The sequence below is a fragment of the Dromaius novaehollandiae genome, chromosome 1, assembly GCF_036370855.1.
Source record: "Dromaius novaehollandiae isolate bDroNov1 chromosome 1, bDroNov1.hap1, whole genome shotgun sequence".
Lineage (NCBI taxonomy): Eukaryota > Metazoa > Chordata > Aves > Casuariiformes > Dromaiidae > Dromaius > Dromaius novaehollandiae.
This window is the reverse complement of record NC_088098.1, coordinates 147,460,391-147,481,467: the sequence shown is the minus strand read 5'-3', so window position 1 is coordinate 147,481,467 and position 21,077 is coordinate 147,460,391. Positions and strand designations below refer to the sequence as shown.

The window sequence follows — 21,077 nt, the reverse complement described above, 5'->3', positions numbered from 1 at the left end:
GAAAGTACAGTTTTGTGTCAGACAGATCACATTCATTAACAAATACACCAACATAACAAGCAATATGTTCCCATTCTACTATAAATTACTCAGATAAATCAAAGTGGTGCTAAAAAAAAGCAGTATTTCTGGTCACTTGTGCTATAAAGGAAAACAGTTTATTGGAATTCGCAAGTGGAGAGGTCTAATCCAAGCCCGCAAATGCTGATCTTGGACCTTCTGAGCATATGTTTAGAGTATAATAATGCCTGCAAAACACTGGAGACAAGGATACAGAACTGCTTCTATAACTGCTCATTGTTGCTTCAAGACTCAGGCTAAAAAGAGATCACTACCTTTCCCAGTGACAGGATAGTATTTTCTAAGCAAAGGTCTAGAAAACGGGAACTCTAAGACATTTTACACTCTCTGTGACTATGGATCTTGTGTGTTGTTAATACTGAAATACGACACACAAAGATACTTTAGACCGTGCTGGCAGAACAGCTACCATTCCAGAGGACAGCTCTACCCAGCGTAATAGCTCTGGGCATGCCTTCCTCTTGAAAAGACATTTGGAGAACGTGCTGTGGTTGGAAGAGGGCTGCCCAGAGCACACTGCACTTCGGCTATTCCAAATTGGTAACCAGGCTCTCTATGGAACGCAGCCTGCAGTAGATCTGTGGGACTGTAAATTGCATGGGTGGGCACAAGGCAGGGACAGAATTAGGAAAGCATAAAAGTGGCCTAAAACAACTGTTACTACCCTCCCCCCTTTCCCATACCCAGTAGAGTTATGAGTATAGAAATAGCTATCCTTTATTGACCTACTTCCTAGGCATGTGCTCAAAAGCAATCAGTTAGTTCATATAAGAAACACAGAAATGCCAGGCTTTGTAACACAGCTTCTTTTAAATGCTTAGGATACTGTTACAGAGACGTTATTCAAAGCCTGCTATGGGCAGCTGATATTTTAAGAACAGGCTTCCAAAAAATCTTTGTTTCTTGTCCTATGATAAACCACACGATCAAGCATGTCATTTTGTAAGGGCAGTGGGGGAAAAGTTTGGCAGTGTGGGAAAGAGAGGGCTAGGACTACATAATCCATTTGTTTGTCTTCCTGCTTGAACAACAGTACTGTAGAATGAGACAGTACCAAAGAGCTACTGAGAGTTATTGAGTACAACGATAATATAAAAATATAAAGGCATTCTTGTCCAGTGTATGAACAGGCTGGGATAGAGGTCCTATAACGGGTCTAGGAACAAACTCATCTGAGGTTTGTTAAAAAGGATGGTCAGCCTTTGGTACAAAAAAATTCTGGTCTTTGAAAGTATTTTATGAGATCTACCAATAAGCCCTCTCCAGTAGGGGTGACATAGACATATCTAGACAAGGACTGAACATCAGTCCAAAAAATGGGCATCACCATTATATTCCATGACATTTGACTGTGAGCCTACTATTCATCCAACATTTCCCAGACAGCTCCCTCTATCCCACCACTGAGTGTCCCTCAGCAGGGCAACACTTTCAAGAACCAGTAAGACCCTATCCCTACTGGTGGGGGTGGAGGGAAGGAGCTGCATGAATTAACAGTGTGCTCAAACAGACTTTGGCAAGGACTTTAATGAGGATAGCAAGTTTTCTGCTGGGGGACTTAGGCGATGCTTTTACAGAGAGGCTCTGTGACGCTGCAGCTGCTGAGGACTTGGAACTTGCAGGTGTGCACTTTGCCTACAACTTAGTTGACACAGGAACCAGGACTTGGATATTTCCTGCTTTCTCAGCTATTTTAGCAGAGGGTAGGTAGTCATGTGTGGTTTTCTTTCAGGCTTTCTTTCAATACTGGACTTCTTTAGGCCCAGTCCTTCTTTCATTGAAATGAATGAGCTTTTTGTCATTGAACCCAGTTTAACCCCTGATAATTTATTATGGACCCTACCACTACTGCACCTGGGCATCTTGTGATCTAAAGATTTATTTATCCTCATGTTCGGGATCATGCTTCTGAGACAGATAAATGACATATTCTTATTATAATACAGGGAACAGAGGTACAGAAGGTGGATGGCCTGGAAATTCACAGAGTGTGAGGTGTCTATAATGCTGACTAAGAGATATCTCTAAGTTCAGCTGATTTCCTCAGAACTCCTGCTCAGATGCCACTCAGCAAAGCAGGGTAAGCCATGTAAGCCAAGCCATATATGTCCTGGTGTGCCAAGCTGCTTGGGACATAAACCCAGCCTTGATTCCTTAGAAAGGTACTCTTTCCCCAGCCTCCTTCCCCTATGGGGCCCAATTCAGTCTCCAAAAACCTTTAACCTGATTAAGGAGGAAGTGACAGTGCTACTCACTCACACACAACAGTCTTACAGTTATGTAAAAGACTAGATTTAAACTCTGTAGCTGCCTGGCTTGGATCAGAGATTTAGACCTCACCAAGTATGCCAAACACCAGACTGCAGGGGTAGTCCCTCTCAGCATTCCTGTTAAAGCTGAATTATTGCATGTATGTATTCGCTGGGCTAAAGACAGAAAAGTGACTCCACAGTCGATGGTTCAGGCACACATCTTTGGGTCCCAGCTCCCAGGAGCAGGGACTTATATTTCAGCAGTTCTCACCGTCTAAGTTCCAGGAATCACAATCTCAGAGCTGAACTGTGACTCTGCTGCCAAGGAGGCCTGGGTACCTAGCACAGTACAATGGATTCCTCTGGGCAACAAGGTTCTTACAAGCCAGTCTTGAGTTGCTCTGTACTTGGACACTTAAATCCCACTCACTGTGTTTACCATCATCTACTGTGGTGTGTCAGAAAGGTCTTGAATCATGAAGATCTGACCATCCACTGTGGATGAGTGGGGGAGCTACTGTCTCCTTGGGTCTTGCTTTGAGACAGCTGGTATATGCCCTTAGCCTGTAACTGTACCTGAGAATAGGGAAGCATTCCTGTATTCAGTAGACTATACACAACCTCTAGTTTTTGTCCTTCGAAATGTGCCTGAGGTGACATAGGAACTCTGCGTTGGCAGTGAACTGGGCCACATCATCTAAGTATCTCCCTGGAGCTCTACCCACTGGGACAAGTTTCCCCTCAGTAGGAGCACGATGGGACTTTTCTGCAGCAATCCAATTAGCTTCTTTGGAACATTTCACCTGTAGTTGATTAAGCTTCTTGTCATGGTGGAAACTGACATGTGATGTCTAAAATCTATGCCAGAATCACTGATGATTAAACAAGTCTTTATCTCACGTTTTTACAAACTTTTCACAGAAAGGCTTTGCCCAACATAAAGATTTATTAGGAAGGCATATTGATTTTCATCCCATTGGTCAGATTATGACTTCATTAATGTTGATATACCTCAGTACAATTACAGGCTGCTGTAGTCACTTCTGATGACAGTCATTACGACAGAAACACTCATAGTTTACATAACCTATCAAATGAGAAGAGCTACTAGGAAAAAAGATGTAGCTGAATTCTAGAAAAAAAAATAAATTTTTCACATCCCAGCCAAAGCACAGAAAACAGGGTTAGCTGGCAAGAGGGATGGGAGAGGAGGGTATACAAATAAATACTATTTAAATAACATTATTAAATCAAGTAAAACTTTAGGTAATTTCCTCTAATTCTGCTGACAGTATCTGATCTTCTGGATTTTGCTTTGTTTTAAAACAATGCTGTTAGGGAGAGATAAGTATAATGAGAGAGCAGTAAAACAATTTTTCAGCACATGCACCTCTAGAATGCATGCATGCTACCCCTTTAAATCTTATGAGCTTTAATGTTGCAAGCGCTAGAGGGATATTCTGCAACATGGAGTTTTAGGCAGAATTCCTAACTGAAACTGATCTGGTCTGCAGGCAGGAAAAGTAGTTGTTTATATTAAAAGATCTTCTCACTGGGCAGTTAAAATGTGTTTTCAAAAATCAAGCTACAACAGAAGCCATTAAACCCCCCCAACAATTTCCAACCGCACAAAATTGCTCCAAATAATTCCTATTCAAATTCAGGGAAAAATTTCAGGTAAAACATTTGCGACTATTATGAGGTCAGCTGTTGGCAAATGCTAGTATTTTAATGACAACCATAACAGTAACTCATCAGCACTACTAGAACAAGCAGATTTATCTGGTGTAGAGTGCATTGGAGAGCAGTTTACTTACCCAAAACAAATTTTTATTATAAGCAAGGGTTAAGAATGGTGACTTACCAGCTCTAAGAATCTCCTCACCACCTGTCTTTGTTTTAAGTTAGTTTCACCATCCAGGTTAGCTGTTTCTATATGGCATAGCCCATCAGGATCACTCGAAGAGAGCAGCAATATGTCAGCAGGTATAATTTCATTACAGCGAAGCTGAACAAAGTCTCCAACTTTCACTTCTTTCCAGTATCTGCTTATATATTTCTTTTCATTCCTGAAAAGAAGACATTTAAAGGACATATATCAAAAAAAAATGCATAGACCATCATGCCTCAGATAAGATCTGGTTTGATTTGCAGCAGGAGCACAGTGTCTTTGGAAGTTCCTAAAGTACTTTCCAGTTATGCCATAAGAAGGTCATGCAGACTGCCCAGAGGCCAATTAACACCAACTAAGCACTGGGTCAGAGCTCCCAAGGACTTAAAAAAAAAACCAGATAGCCCAAAGTACCACATGTGGCTCTTGGAGCTGGGATCCTAGGGGCAAGCAGGTGCTGCACACCCTTCTCCTTCCCTCAGTGGTTCAGTCCATCCAGCTGACCCCATGAAGGGAAGGGAGCTGTTGTGCACCACAGGTGAGGATGAGTCACAATCATCTCCCACACTTAAGGGCAAGCCGGAAAAAGCGATGCAACTGAGAACAGCTGTAGGCACAACACCTCCTTGGTGTGGCTCCTGAATGACTTCCATCATACACCACCCTCTGAAAAACCCTCAGCTGGCTCCCACTTTTCCTTCCTTCCAATAGGGACAAAGTTTGTATAGTACTACATGTGAAATTTGGATAAAGAAGCCAAAAAACTTTATCTGAAAGAAATTTCTAATATTAATCACTAAATCTAGAATTGCAAGAACACCTCCTGTGGAAAAACACAGCCCCAAGTGCTCTACAGGGGGAAGACACTATCATTTCTTTTAAATATTTCTGCAGTATCACCATATTAACCATAGTGCCATCTGTTACATAGCTCATTTCTGCTTAGTTACTGTGAACATTTTATTTTGGAGTGCAATTTCTTTGTCACTTCAAAGACTTATCCAACTGAAACATTAATGTGTATGTTGTTCATTTAGATATAGCCACTAAACCTCTCTATTTTTAAAAGTCATGCTAATTGGCTACTTGTTTTTTCACTCTTTATTCAGGGCAATGGGAAAAAAGGAACAGGTGCTTGCTTAATTAATTCTAGTTAAAATCTAGGTTCTTAGCTTTAAAATACTAATGTGCTTTCTTGGCATTTGTGTAAATCACTTTCCTTCATTGTGTTTTTGAAATAAATTCCTTTCAAAGCAGCCACAATATTAACTGGGTAAAATACCTCCTGAAAATGGGAAGCAGCTATTCTGACACTTCTAAGCTGCCAGAATGTCATGCAGACAGTATAAGCACCTAGGCTACTGTCAGCGCTGGCACCCTGTCACTGACAGCAGTGCATAGTCTTCCTTGGCAGTACTTAAACAGGCAGAATGGGATTCTGAAATGGGGTGGGTGCGTGTGCGTGTGTGCGCGCGCATGTGCACTCTTTTGTTCTTTCAAAGTCTGTTATTTTAAAATACATTACTTTCAGTAGTAACATGAATAGGCTTGTAACTAAGTGGAAACACAGAAGTCCTGCTAATGTTGTTTGGAGTTACTGATAGTGATGCTATGCCTAACTCATCCTTGTCATGCCTTCAAGGGTGTTAAAGGAATTAGTACCTTACTTTGCTTTCATTCATTGATTTAGCCTGAGCTCTGAGCAATAACATCTCAGGTAACACAGCAAGGATGAATCAGATCAAGTTTTACCTCCCAGAATTTCTTCACTACCCTTTCCTAACATCTACTTTATAAAAGGACAAAAGAAAATCATGGATGTGCTTTCTATTTTGATAAAGCCTAAAAATGATTAATAAGAGCTAAGTCTAAAACATGATAGTCTAACAAGGGCAAGTAATTTACATACTAGCTGCAGATACTACCCATTCCTTTCACACTCAGGCTGAAGTCAGCATTCAACTTTCTCTGCTAATGAGGATGAATTGCTTTGAAACCCAATGTGCCATGATGTAGTGCAAATCACTGCATCATAGATCTGAAGGGTTTGTTAGCTATGGAATCTGTAAATCCAAAACCCTTCACATGTGGCCATTGCTCTTGATCCTTCATTTCACTGTGAAACTGGGTGATGTTCAAGTGCATGTACAATGAGTGGCAGTATATAAGTACTACCAGGCCAGAAATAGCAAGTGGTCCTGTACTATGCTATAAGGGCTAATATTTTTATGTAACTTCCATTGCTTGAAAAGCATTGCTATTTTAGCATTTCCTGATCTCCCACACGTTTGGCAGTTGTCACACTATATATTCTGTCTGTGGCAGGAAGGGTGGGTATCTTGCACCACACGACCAAATGGCTCTGCTAGGATAGAATGAATGCAAGAACTCTTGCATAGTTGCCAGGGGCCCAGGGGAAAACCCCCTTCATTAGATGCACAGGAATAATTTGGCCTAGGATTCAACTTAATCCAGCTCTCTCTGCTAACAAGGGCCAGTAGTGGATGAATTGTCCGCCTGCATGGAAAGCTACTTCCTTATCCTCCTCAATCAGGGTTACTCCATGTCCTCTAACAGAGCTTTTTAATTCAGAATTTTCTCATTGCACCAAATGAACTGTCACTGCAGGTATTCGCCACAAAATATGGCACAATACCATCTTCAAATGTGTTGGTTCAGGTACTAGATGCAGCACAAATGTGTTAGTCCTTTGGGAACGTCTTTAACATGCTCATCCTACTCCTTTGAACATAGAAGTGAGTTCATTTAGAGACAACTTTTGTGTCTCTGCATAGGAGAAACATGCCACAAGTGACCCTACTGACACAGTAAGAATTTTGTCATTGACTTCTGCAGAAACAGGACTTTAGCATCCCAGTTTTATACTGCCTACTAAATGTTTATTCTTGCTGTTAAATTGTGTCAGTAATTTCCATAAGCTATATGATATAAAGAGTTAGGAACGCCACACTTCTTATAAAAGAAATGCTGTCTTTAAAATTTAAGCTCTCCTTTGTGTTTGTATAAGGTGGGGCATATAAGAATGCTTGACTTAAATTTTATTTGAAGTTCAGTGCTTTAAGTACTTTTGCTCAGTGTAATGTCACAGACTTTATTTTTCTAGATGCTTTTCAGAAGGAACTCTTTCTGTGTCTCTAAGGACTTACACTGCATAGGTCTGTTGCAATAGGCAACCTAAATCAAATACAGGTGAGCATATGTACAACATTATTACATATTTGGTGTGGTGTGTACAGATTTTCAAATGGTTCATTTTATTTTTCAACTTTACAGCAAACATAACATTTAAGCAGATACTTCAGCTGAGCTCTTCACAGTAATGGCTAAGCTTGGAGGTTATCAACAATTTCAAACACGAAAACACAGGACTCAATGGAATACCTAGATCACTGAGACCAGCTCCTTGCAACTGCAGGGATTTACGTAATGGAGACCAAGCCCAGAAGAGAAAACAGAACAACCACTCTATATAGTCTTACACAACAGCAACAAAACGCAGTCAGGTGGAAGTACACTCATGCAAAGGATACTCAACAAAATGCAGTCAGGTTGGTACTCATTATTTATCCAATAATCAGTACGATTTTTCCTGTCATGGGTCTATCCATTCATTTACCTTGGTAGCTGCTTCTGAAATGCCTTCATTTTGTCTTGCATGTCCTAAAATCATCTGAAAAAGTTGCTGCCTTTCCTTTTATAATTACCCAGCTGATAATGTTTTAAACACAGATGCCTTAGTCTATTCCTCTGAGACCCTGCCATTTATTCCTGCTTTGTCCCGATTCCGTAGCTATTTTGTGGTCTATGACAGTTCTCTGCGGTCTCACGGGAGGGCCTCAGGCCCTGTTTGCAAGGAGCTTTTATCAACAGCTCCTCCCAAGTTTAACTAAACATCATCTGGTTTTCTGGAAAATTTTGTTGAAGTACTCAAAGATTCCTAGCAGGAACATAGGACTGGAAGGGAACACCTGGGTCAGTGAGTCCAGCCCCCTCCCACAGTCATGGGAAACGCTGCCATGGATGTTTAGGCCAGAAGCTAACACCCCACAACTCTAGTTCTACCTGCCCTCACTTATCACAAGCCTCAAGATAGATTTGAGCACCTTTAACAAATTTAACGCTGATACTGCAAGAAACCAAAGCTGCATGAACTCAGGAAGAGGTCAGAGATACTAACTCTTATCTTTCAAAGCTGGAGATTTAGATAAAAGTCTTCTAAACCAATATGCTGTCACACACTCCTGCCACTTGCGAGGAGCTGCTGATAAAAGTTCCTGAGTATCTGTGGAAACACACTGGGAACCATTTGGGTACAGTTGCAATGTTGTGGCAGAATTGAGGAAAAATACGTAGCGTAAGTTAATGCCAAAGCAGGTTACATAATGCCCAGAATATGTCTTCATTCCACCATAAACGATAACATCTGTTTCTATTAAAATAAATCATGAAGAGGTTCTGAATCTGATATTAATCAGACAGAAACAGATTAACAGTGTATGTTCTTGAGAAATGTTTAAGAGAATAAAATCTTTCTGTGACTGATGGTTCTAAACAGACCCCTTAATCTTCACATTATTTTAAGAGGACTTAGAAGTTGTCTTGTTTTCATGGACTTTAAATATTTTTTTTTGGATTACCAAGTGCAAACATACGTTACAGATGTTAATCCTAACAAAAGGACTATGAGCACATGTGTATGTACGGGAACAATGAGGTATAAATGTGCCTTTTAATAAATTCAGGCCTTCTGAAAAGTGCTAATTTTTCTGTTAAAAGTCAAACTTGTTCCGAAATAAAATGCAGCCAGGGAACCTCAGTGACTCAGGTTTAGAATGAGGCAGCAATCATTGAACTTCTTTTGGCAGTGTTTTTTCCATTATACCTCATGTTGAAAAAAACCTTACTATTGTTCACTCTAATGAAACATTTGCTACCTGGAATAAATCATTTTTCAGCCAAGAAACTTGTCGTTGAGTAACAACATGAAATATAAAAGCAGATCATTTACTTTACACAAACTGAAGAAAGAAAAGCTGTCCTCCAGAACTGCATTTTAACACTCTGAGATTGTTCTGGAGTTCCATCTAGTATCCATTTTTTTTAAGTAGTATGATCCTAGACACTCCTTTGTTTACTGCCAAAAATGCTAATAAACTTGTATCATTCTTCCAGTAAACAGATATATTGGGAGAGAAGACTATTTATTGCCTATACTTAGCAGGATGGATAAGTAATGGTTAGCACAGAGGCTTCCTAACTGGATACCATACAGGGAAGTGGAAAAAGTGGAAGAATTGCCTGGATGTAACGTGCATCCTGTCCTACAGACGTTAAAATCTATGGGACAGTTACCTCCATATTAATGCCACAAAGCTTCCAACAGCTTGATATATTAGAAATTCTCTTCTGAGCAAAATAGTGCAACAAAGTGTTTATCTGCTTTTCTTTAGGATGTCTTCTTTCTGACCATCACCAACCACAACCCCTGGATTTGACAACCTTGCTTACTTTTGCTGTAGATACCAAGCTGGTATCTACAGCAAAAACCACAGATACAAAGGAGATGGCCACCTCAGCAGCCGACACACACCCAAGTAAGATTCTCATCCTGAATTTCAGGACCATCTCAGACATTATGACTGAATGTTTACATTGCAGTGGGGCCCCAAACCATGAGTTGTGATAAGATTCAGTTGCACCCAGTGCTGTGCAAACAGGGAAGAGAATCCCTGCCTAAAGGAGGGCCATTTAAACTGTAGATACCTAATGAGAAAAATCTATGCCTTTGCCTACTTCCTGAACAATTACAGGAGAAGCAGGAACTCTTCCAAGGGAGAACTTAGGTGCTCAATTTTGGTAAGAAATAATATCTGTGCAAAAGTTTTCCAAAGCCCTAGTTCTCTAAACTGATAATGGCATGAAGACACAAAGGAAAACTCTTTCAGTACGTAAATTTTAGGTGCAAGTTAGATGCATAAATTCAGTGGGCAAAATGTCACACTTTGGTGCTCTCCCACTGCATTTAAGCCAGTGTAATCAGCTCAGGACTGAAAAGGAGCTCATCATAACCTAACTGTATGTCCTAAAAGGTAAATTTAGCATGGCTCTGCAGAGTTTATGAGGAAAATCCCATTTTTTAACAAGATTCAGACACTTCAATGGAATTTTTTTTCCTTCTCATTCCTCTGATTCTACACACCTGCCTATTTGATCTCAGGACTACATGACGCAGGTCATAAATTCATTAATGTATTTACTACATATAATTTATCCAGACACAGAAAGCTGTTGGTAAAGAAATAGAAATCTGTTGAATGAAAGGTATTTCCTAAATGCAACAGTTTTAATTTAAAAAATAATTCCAGTTCTTCTAGCTAAACATGTAACAATTGAAAGAATTTTATCAGGAAAGGTATTTCCTGGTAATTACGTGCAGAGACCTGCTGGAGCTGTTGATTGATATCTAGTTTGGGAGACTATTTTTTTTTCAAATATCCTCCTGCACATAGCTGTGGCATACAAACACATCTCCTTTAAAGTCAGCTTTGAAGCTCAAATGTTATCTAATCACCACACAAAAGGACTCCAGAAGTTAATGTAGTTCAGTTACTACTTTATGTTAACAAGACCATTGTTGAAAAGCATGTTAATAATTCACCAATTTAGTATTTAACAGGCAAAATCAGCCTCTTAGGCTGAAATATAAATCTTTGACCTTTTTCTCCAGTTCCTCCTGAAATTATGAAGTTTTACATTTTTCTTCCATTTCTGTTCTTGTCTGGAAGAAGTCACACAGTGTCCTGTTCCATTCCTTACACTCACTAAAGAGTAAAGGAAAGAAAAAAGGCGTTTATACGTGAATATTTAGACATGCAGGATATAATCTAAATTTCAAGTTGAGGATAGTAAAAATATTTACCTATCCAAATACCAACTGAGATCTTGGTGGGTCTCAGTGTGCAATGCTCGAACTCAGACCAACTGAGGTGATACTCTACATGTTGTTGCCTCTAAAATACTTCCAACTGTACTGCCAGAATATTGCTTTGGCCCATAAACAAGACCTTGCTACTCCTACACAAAAGTGAACACCTTAAAGAACAGTAGCATGTTTCCTTGTACTGATATCTTAATTCTTATGAACATTTATTTAACTGTAGCATTACTAAGGAATTAGTTTCCTCTCTGTCAGAGGAGATATGAGACGGAAATTGCAAAACAGTGAAACCTCAAATTCAGGCACAGTCTCCTCTCTTGACACTGAGACGTAAAAAGGGAGATTTAATGCATTAATCTGGATAAAACCATGGTCTATCTACCATCTATCCGAAGTCAGATGCCTGCACCAAATACTCCCAGGCAGATATGGCAAAGTGGACAGTTCTACCATGACAGTCAAGGATGCTTACAGGCTGCAGGTAAAGCAAACTGGACATATCTATGTGCTTTTGTGATGGTGATGGAATAAAACCACTATCTGCACATAAATCCTGCCAAACCATGGAAGAATGGTTTGGTAAGATTTATGCGCAAACATTGGTCTTACCCTTCAACGCCTACCCAAGAATAAAAGAGGCCCCAAAATATTCAGTAGTTGGCCAAAGTGGGTATCACTGGCAAACTTCTGTTGAGCAGATGCCATATACTGCTTTTAGGGTCCTGTCCCTGGTATGATGTGACTGGCTGCCCTAGGCCCCTTATACAAGTCCCCAGCAGGGTGAGAGAATGCTTTGCTCCTGAGCCATTACTCATGTCATACCACATGCATGTCTTCCTAACCAGCTATGGCTCAGCAGAAAAGAGGTCAGCAATTTTGGGATATCTATGTTCCCATAAGTTTCTTCCTAATATGAAGGCACGCAAGGGTCAGCTAAGGCCCTGAAAAATGAACATAAAGATCTTTTTAATGCCTTTTTTAATATTTACTATTATTAATTCTTCTTTGTTTACATTTCTCCATGTAGGTTCTTAAACACAAAAGCAATGAGATTTCTCAGAAGAGATGTAAATGAAACACAGAAGAACTGGGGCTTGCTGCACTGCTCTCACCAGTGCTTGCACTGGTGCTCAAAGTGAAAGAACTGTTTGACATTTTCGGTCTAGATCTAGAAAGCTACTTTGTGAGAGGCAATGTGAGTATAAATCTCTGCGGAGCCCCTGATTTGACATGTAAACATCTATTTCCAGCATCAGTACATCCCGAAGAGAGAAGGAGCAGTAAAAGGCATTACAACTCAGAAGAATCCTAATTCTTCTATGTAGCTGGCAGGAGAATAGGCCTTGTACTTCAGGCTGATTTGCAAAGCACAGTTCAAGTTTTAAACATAGTGACTTATCCTAGATTATGTGTAGCCCAATTTCTCTATATTTAGCTGCTCTCACAGGTTATGTGGTTTGTCTTTACCTTTTTGGATCATTGCTTGCCCCAACAAGACAAGAATTATAATGCAAGGAAAAGCAAACAGCCTCAAGCTATACATTAGTACTGAGAGATGTTTAAATTACCATATTGTTCTCACAACAAAACAGAAGTCTAAAAGTCTCTAAAATTTTGGCGTAAATTAATAACAAGGTGTTTCACAAGAATGCTTTCTTAATGAAGATTGATAAGGCCACATCTAACCCGGAACTGGGAACAATTCTCAGTACTCACGACTGAGTACACACATGGATCAGATCCTGACTTTGCGTCAGCTTGAAACGAGGGTGTGCATAAGCCTCAGCTTGCTATGTTTTAGGTCCTGATGCAGTCTGAATGCAGACATACCAATCCTTTTATAGGACTGCTTTTCTTTTATACAAATTCGTAGAATATAAAAATGTTCCTCATTCCCACTGGAGAAGAATTAGAAGGCCAAACTGTATGCAAATCACATGCAGTGATAGGAATCTTTGAAGGTTTGAGTCAAAACAAGTATGTCTATGGATGCAAATTTTATATTCAAAATTCTGGCTGAAAATAAATGATAGAGATCTATATTGAAGAAGTAAAAACCACAAAACACAATGTTCTACTATTTAAATGAAATGTAAGACGCCTTTAGTAACATTTCAGTAGTTCAGATTCAACAGCTTGACTACTGCTGGTACTTGCATATAAAAAATTGAGGATGAGAATTCATTAAGTGTTTTCAATGTCAATCTGATTATACTGAGAGCCTCTGCTTTTACACAACCTATTGCTTTCCTGAATTAAAGATGGTTGGTCTTCATCCCATTAATATTCCAAACTTACTGGAGCCAATCAGTGAATATAGTTTAATATGAAATTCTAAGCTAGAACAGTACTTTTGTTTTTGAAGCGATAAATGCACTTTTATTCTGTCCCATTGATTTACAATCCAAATGCTATGAATTACGGTTCAAGAAGTACAGCCAGCTGACACACAGAGTACATCACAACCTGTTAACTTAGTTATTCAAAGACCGTGTAATTAGAGAGCTCTGCAGGGAAGCAAGTCATCTTTGCCACTTGTCCACAACTACAGAACCATCATCGATAAAAAGGACAATTTCTAAAGAACCACATCCCATCAATATAAATTCTGATAGTCTGTTTCCATCAGTTTACCAGATAATAAATTTTCACAACAAAATATAACTTTCTGTAATAATTATCCCACATTTTTTAATCATTCAGGCAGTTATAACCTGAATATTTTCAAGTATGTTGGTTGGCAGGTGCGTATGAATCTGCATGTTTTTAAACATAAAGATGGACACTTACAAATACAATTTTTTTCACGACTGCCCTATTAAAAAGAGATAGTATCATTCTTGAGCACTTTTTATAGCACTCAGATTGCTCACGGAAACTATTTAAATTCATTTTTGAAGATCTTTTATTTCTTTAAAAAACAAGCAGGCCAACTAATAGGAATGAATACTGTGTTTTGATTCTTTCTGCATGAATGGGATACCTCATTAAGTTAAACTTTTCTTGGTAATTACTGAAGTTCTTTTCAAATATTATTCCCAGAAAAAAATTATTCATGAATGATTTTTCACTTATCATTCACTGAACTCCAAAAATAGGCTAAAAATCTAGGTCCCAATTCAGGAAGGTGACTAATTTTATGTCTAAATTCAGGCGGAAAAGCAGTTTTACTGGCCAAAGTCCAGAAAGAAAACTTCTCTGTAGTTAAAATTTATACCTTCCTTGAGTGAAAAAAAAGATAGGACATTGAAATGCAATACCGTAGGAAAAAAAAAAAAAAAAAAAAAACAACCCACCTTCAAGGTCTTTACTGCAGCCAAAAGAAAGAAGTGACTAACTGCAAACAACTCTTCTTTTCAAACACCCAGAAACTGAAGTTTAGAGCAAGCAATTACAAGGGGACTATTTATTGGAAAGGTTTGAATCACAGAGGGAGAACAAATAGCCTGAAAGAGCCTGTGAGATGTGAAACACCTCAGCAGGTGGCAGGCCACCCTGGTTGTGTGCAGAAAAGCCAGCATTCAGCAGCCTGGTACATACACAGAGACCAAAAAGTTTGTGTCACATCCTTAAGGCAAAATATAACTTAAAAGTAAGGAATATCAGCATTAAAATCAAACATCTGATGTCGCAATTTACTATTCCAAAATAAAACAATCAAGTCTGCAGATAAAATTTACAAATCTAACAGAAGAGTTATTTAACCTGAACTGTTCCCCCACAAGTCTGCAAGAAATCCAAGAGGTTTAAAAAATGCAATTCACAGGTTTTTAGATATATACAGAGGTCTTCCAATTTTAACCCACTCAAAGCCCACACTTAAACTTCCTTTGCATAGGATGTCTCTTTCTCCCTTGGACATCTCCATTTTCAATTCTATTACTCAAAACCTAACTGAAGTTTATTTTTTACTCCTCTCCTCATCACAAAAAACACCACATTAAAAAACTTACGCTTTTCTTTCTCTCCCTAATGCCAAACTCTCACCAAGACCTCCATTTCCAGTTTTGCTCTGTCAGCTTCCACACGTACTGCTGGTACTACTACAATCACTTTCCTTCTCTATTGTCAGCAAACAATGACTTTGAACCCTAGAGCTCCTCTTTGCTACACCCAGCTGAAAGCCACTTCCACTCCAAAGCCTCTCTCCTCTTTATCTAGCTTTTGCTACACCCCTGTGGATGGTGATCTTGCCTATCATTGTTGGCACCTCATGACTGATTACGTGTATCTTTTATGACTCCTCTTGGAGATATGGACCGCATTTAGGTCCACATCTGTAAAGACAGCTGAGGAGAATTCTCTGTAATAAGACATCTGAGCTTGTAAGATGCCTAAACCTGAAACTCATGCTCGCAATTCCCCTGTGAGGTAGACCTTATTAATCTAAGGAAAAGAATAGTCATCCATGTCCAGGCACTAATTTCAACCAAGCTACTTTGTAAGTGCATAGTACAAATTCTGAAAATGCTTTTTTGACCATCCACAAAACAATCCACTTCTTTTATGAATATGTCAAATTACTCGCATCATGTGGTGACAAATTCAGTTCAGAGGCCTTCCAACATGGAAGCCATTCCGTCAGCATGCTGGTGGCTAGCGCACAGCCACTGCACTGGGTTAACTCTGCTGCCCTTCTCTCCCACTGCGGCCTCTCGTACAAAATGAGTGCAGCTGGTTTTCTTACAGGCTTCTGCCTCTTGGCTGGATTTGCTGGTATCTGACAAGTGGTGGGTGCAGGATCCTGCCTCTCCCTCACCGGAGCCATTAGCTGGCTCACGCTGCGGCTGGTCTCGTACCCGCCTGGAACCTGTGAGGACTTGGCATCTTCTGGACACCTCTTTGACAAACTTGCCTGCAGTGAGCTGCTAATGGTAGGCAGAAAACGGACAGGAAGTTTCATGGACACAGTGAGTTTGTTTCTGTGGCTTAAACAAAGTATCCAGGACCATTTGAGATGCCCAAGGCGTCTCCAGCTGCCACTCCAGAAAAACATAGGTCTCTCCTAGGTGCTGTTTCCCACCTTCTAGCCTGGTGTGGAAGTCTGAAAATCCCAAGGCATTGCAAATGGCAGTAGTCAGCTATGTTTAGGTAACTGAACTGGGCCTAATGTTTTGCCTTGTATTACGCAGGCTCTGTGAGACAGTCTTCCCTCTTTAAGTTCACTGTCTCTGCCACTCAGTAGGTCCCTGATCTCTCACCGAGCTCTTCAGTGGTACCACAGAACAAATAACAGAATACTATTTTCCATAAGTTTCCCCAGGAATGTTATTCCATCTTTTCTTATGGGATTACACAGCAGAGAGAGATGGGAACAGGGTGCTTCCTTAAGCTATCTATGGAGACAAAAGCCATAGCATAGGAACCTTGAGAAACCTCTGACCTACTCTGCTAACTCAGCTGCCGTATGAGAGCAAGAGGGTGGTGTGAGAAGCATGTATAAATACTTCAGGATTAAACTAAATATTGTAATTTTGGGATGGAATAATCCAAACAAATATGCTTCCTCCACCTTTTTAGACTTATATACATTTTTTCTGCAAAAAATAAGCCGAATATTTTATGGAGTATAGAAACACATCTTCACTCATTTTTTGTTTAAGATCAGAAAAAAAAATTGCTGTTGGCGCAAAACACTGTTTGAGAACTCTATGTAAAAAGCATAATTTTCCTTCATCTTTTCAAAGAACAGGACAAAACAGAAATAGTGACATGATCTTAATCAGAGATGCAACGCTGTAAGCAGCCCCAAATACCACATCTGACTACAAAGTATGCCTTCAGAAAATCCATAATGATAAATTCTCAAAATAAATGGGAATCACTACATTCTGCAAGGATAAGGGTATCTGTCAAATACATATTAACTCCTAATGTACAGCTCCCTCTGATATATTAATGATGTGAATACTTAGTTTCTGGAGACTGCCAAATGAACCCTGAGAAAGAGTGGCATTCTTGGAGAAGACTTTAGCGAACCGGTTTCCAAAATCTATGAAACTGAGCATTGCTGTCCATGTGCTACTCCATCGCAGATGGCAATCTGCTGTAGAAGACCAGGACGCTGTTTAGATCACACTGTTTATCTGCCTTAGTCTAAGGTAGCACCAAATTAGACTCCCACAAGAATCCCTATTTAGCATTTAGTTCAATGTAACCACCTTTAGGACAGCCACTGGTGGAACCAAACTTAGCTTAGTTACAATGCAGCTAATTTTCCTGAAATCAGTTCAGACTAAATGATGGCTTCTAACAGGATGTGTTTGCTAGTCTTCAAATTCATCCATTCATTTCTGACATGGAACAAGAACAATTTCTGTCTTTTCTTCCCATCTTCACACCAGTGAGCAGGTCCCCTTCAGGATGGGTTTACATCCCTCTAGAAAAACCCAGAGTTTGCATGCAAGTCTTGGACAGTGATGAAGAGAAAGACAGCAGCAGAATCTGCTGGACGGAACTGGGCAACAAGGGGAGGAACATGAGAGGCACGAATACAGAACATGAAAGGGTGATATACACACATAAGAAAGCCTGAAAAGATGAAGAAAAGCAGAAAAATGGAGCTGATGGCTGCTTGAAAACACAGAGCTAGGCATGTCAAGGAAAAGTGGATCCTTTAACTTAAGCAGAAGAGCAAATATTCTGTTTTTGGAAAAATTCAGTCAGTTATTTGAAATGGGGAAAACCGTAAGGCTGGCTAGTAATAAAAGGTTGCGACTTCTGTGACTCTACTTTTGCTGGGGACTCCTAAGCTTCATCAGTGGGACTGCAAAACAGGACAGTACCACACAACTCTCTCTTCCTGATCTGCCACATCAGTTTTGAGGTCCCATCAGTTTGTGGGCCACAACACTCTTTGCAGGTGTAGGAAATAATTCACCTGTTGAATATATGCTGAGGGCTGCACTCTCAGCATAACTTTTTGCAAAGCAGATGGGAGACATTAAAGAGAATCCAACTTTAAGTATTTCTCAATAGACTATTCATATTCACTTTCATACACACGGCATACTGGTTTTCAGGGAGAAGGGTACAGCAGGGGAATTATCAGAAACAAAATGCTGTATTTTATTCTCAAGGCTGAAAAAGATGCACCTCAGGTCAGAAGGACTTGCTCGTTTCTCAGTGTCTCCCTAGAAACCAAGGGAAAAAGAAATCTTTTTGCCCAGTCTTTTCCTTCCTATGGGCTGGGACAAAAATCATCTCTCTTTTATCCCTACCTACAAAAAATGAATATGAAATGCCTGTGATATTTTTTTAAAGAGAATCAAAGAATTTACAGATAAAATAGTATAGCTTAGCATGCACAGCAGTACCAAATGACATTTAGATGTGGGAGATGAATATTCACTATTCGACTTGGGATAGCTTTCCTGCGCAGGACAGCTCAACTACTGAATGTATAGAAGACACCACCTCCTCCTTATCCTGAATATTTTCTGTTTCTCTGCCTTTAAGTGTCCTAGAATGGTATTTGTTGTCTTGAGAAAAATAAAATTGAAGCTCCAGAATGGTCACCAAACACAATAAAATGCAGGCAGATGAAATTTCAAGCTAGATTTTTCGGCACTTGTAATTTGTACAGCTATGAAGAGAGGGAAAAAGAGGCCTAGAAATTTGACAGAGTTACGAATAGAACCCAAGTCTCCTGTCCACTAAGCACAACTATAATGGCAGTAACTGCAATCTGAAAGATGCTTGCTCCTGTTTTAACAGGAGTTAGGCTCTGTTCTTTTATGAATCTCACTTTAATTACTAAGAAGTTGGAAGCCTCGCTGCTTCAGAAAATGCCTTTGAAAATTCTACTAATAATATGCTTGGGTTAAGCAAAGCCATTTTGCCAGTATTCCATAAGATCTGAATCTCAGCATTCATTCAAATGCTTTTATGGCAATATATCTAATTAAAACAGCAATATATGGAGAGAATCACGGAAATCACCACTGAATCTTACTTTAATCTACCTTTATAGTAACCTGAAACAATGGGAGTGTGTGCACTAATTATACACAGTTGAGACTCTACTGATATTAAAATCAGCAATAATCACATATATCCTCCCATACTCATAACCCATAAAACTCAGAAACGTAAAATAAGTAGGAGTAAACATTCATGAGCTATAAACTGTAATTCTTGTTTTCTATGCACTTTCTTGTGATGCTGTCAATTTTCTGGTATCCTCAAAATCAAGCTGGTTTTAACTCAGAGGAGTTCAGAAAAAGTTAAATAAATTATTAAGCAGGAAGGTAAACTGGTATGTGAGGGAAATGAGGAGACTGGAATCTACATATATTGAATTTAATAAAAACCTATGTTTTAAGGAAAAGGAATCGACTATCTCAATTGTAATTCATTAACATCTGATAGCCAAACATCTGAGTGAACAAGAAGAACACATTCAAGTGATATAAACAGTATTAGAGGAATGAAATTGAACAGGACGAGAAAAGCTTAAAAATTATGGGATTAAGTTATCAAATGACAAGATATTTGCTGCTCTCAAAACAAAACATTTCATACTGTTTCATTTCCGCTATAGAAAATATGAATGTTATAGTCAGAACACACAACATGCCTACTTGTGGCTTTCACAGCCAGCCTTAGCTTACTTGGGCAAGTACTAACAGATTTCAAATTCTTGATTCTATACATTTAATGTGAAACTAAAGGAGGCAATAATAGTTTTGCAAGTACATACGGTATATCCTATTACACTATGTTATCAATCACACTTTGCTTCCATATTAGTTCAAATGGGAAACATTACATTTGTGTTCCTGTGCAGAAACTGCATAGATCTATTTTTCCTGCTTTGATTTAGAATTCATTTAAACATTTTTATCAACCTGGAAACTGAGGATGGTGGCACTGAAGGGCGCCTTCCTGAAGGATAAAGAAGAATGAGATAAACCAGGCCAGAAAGTTTAATATCCATGGACTGGGATTTTATGACCAGTACACCTTAGTAATGCACTCTTTTTATTTCTTATTAGATGGAATTTTATGCAAAGAAATCCAGCAATTTAAAACTAAAGAGCAGGCTGTATCATTCTAAGTAATCAACCCAGCTACAGTAGTCTGTTTTTGCATCTTCCTCAGCCCTTAGTTGAGAGGTGAAGCACAGCAGCTGATGAATAAGCAGGATATGCAGCAGAACTCCAAATATTTCTGTGAAAATATTTTATCTTTACATATGTAGACACTGATAGATAACTCTGAGTCAGAAATGTGCAAGAGGATTTATCACTAGGATGAAATAAAACATTTTTTGCTTCAAATGATTTAATCTTTCAGTGGGCTGAGTACTTTGCACTGTAAAACATACCTAAACTTCAACACAGCTCATCTGAGTCAGTCTGCTGAAAGTTCACTGCAGTTATCCCAGTATTTTGCTGGACCTAGGCACTCCGGCTAGATTCAGCATTTCCCCAGCAACATATTACATGCATTTCAAGTCATGGAAGCCCAGATTGGACTCTCTTCAAAATGTGTTTATATCAATTGATAATTTATTTGAGCTAGCATTCACAGTACAGCTTTAGAATGAGAAATATGGGCTTAAAATATGGTACTGATAGTCAAGCAATCCTAGCTTACCACAGATCATGAATCTGTCAAGCAAGGCACTGAAACTCAGAAAGGCTTAGCCAAATTCCAGCAGTTTACCACCTGCAACTTCACACAATCAGTAAAGTGTCAAGCTAGTGACAGACCACTGGTCAGAACTGAACTCTAAACCAAGGCAAGTTGTGCTTGGCATTGGGTCAATACCATCATCACCTGAAATCCAGAGAAAATGAATACAGATGACTCCATTTACTAAAAGGGGAAAAGTATGCAACAGCAAGGAAAGAATCAAAACTGCCAGATCATGAAATACTGAAATAATTTA

General features: G+C 39.3%; 1 protein-coding gene across 1 annotated transcript in view; it reads right to left on the bottom strand.

The window, feature by feature from the left end:
• Nucleotides 1-21,077, bottom strand: part of ATP10A (ATPase phospholipid transporting 10A (putative)) — a 112,639-nt gene that overhangs the window by 64,971 nt on the left and 26,591 nt on the right. The window contains exon 2 of the mRNA XM_026103280.2: nt 4,198-4,402. Within this exon, the coding sequence (XP_025959065.2) occupies nt 4,198-4,402 (205 nt within the window). The remainder of the gene's footprint in view (nt 1-4,197; nt 4,403-21,077) is intronic.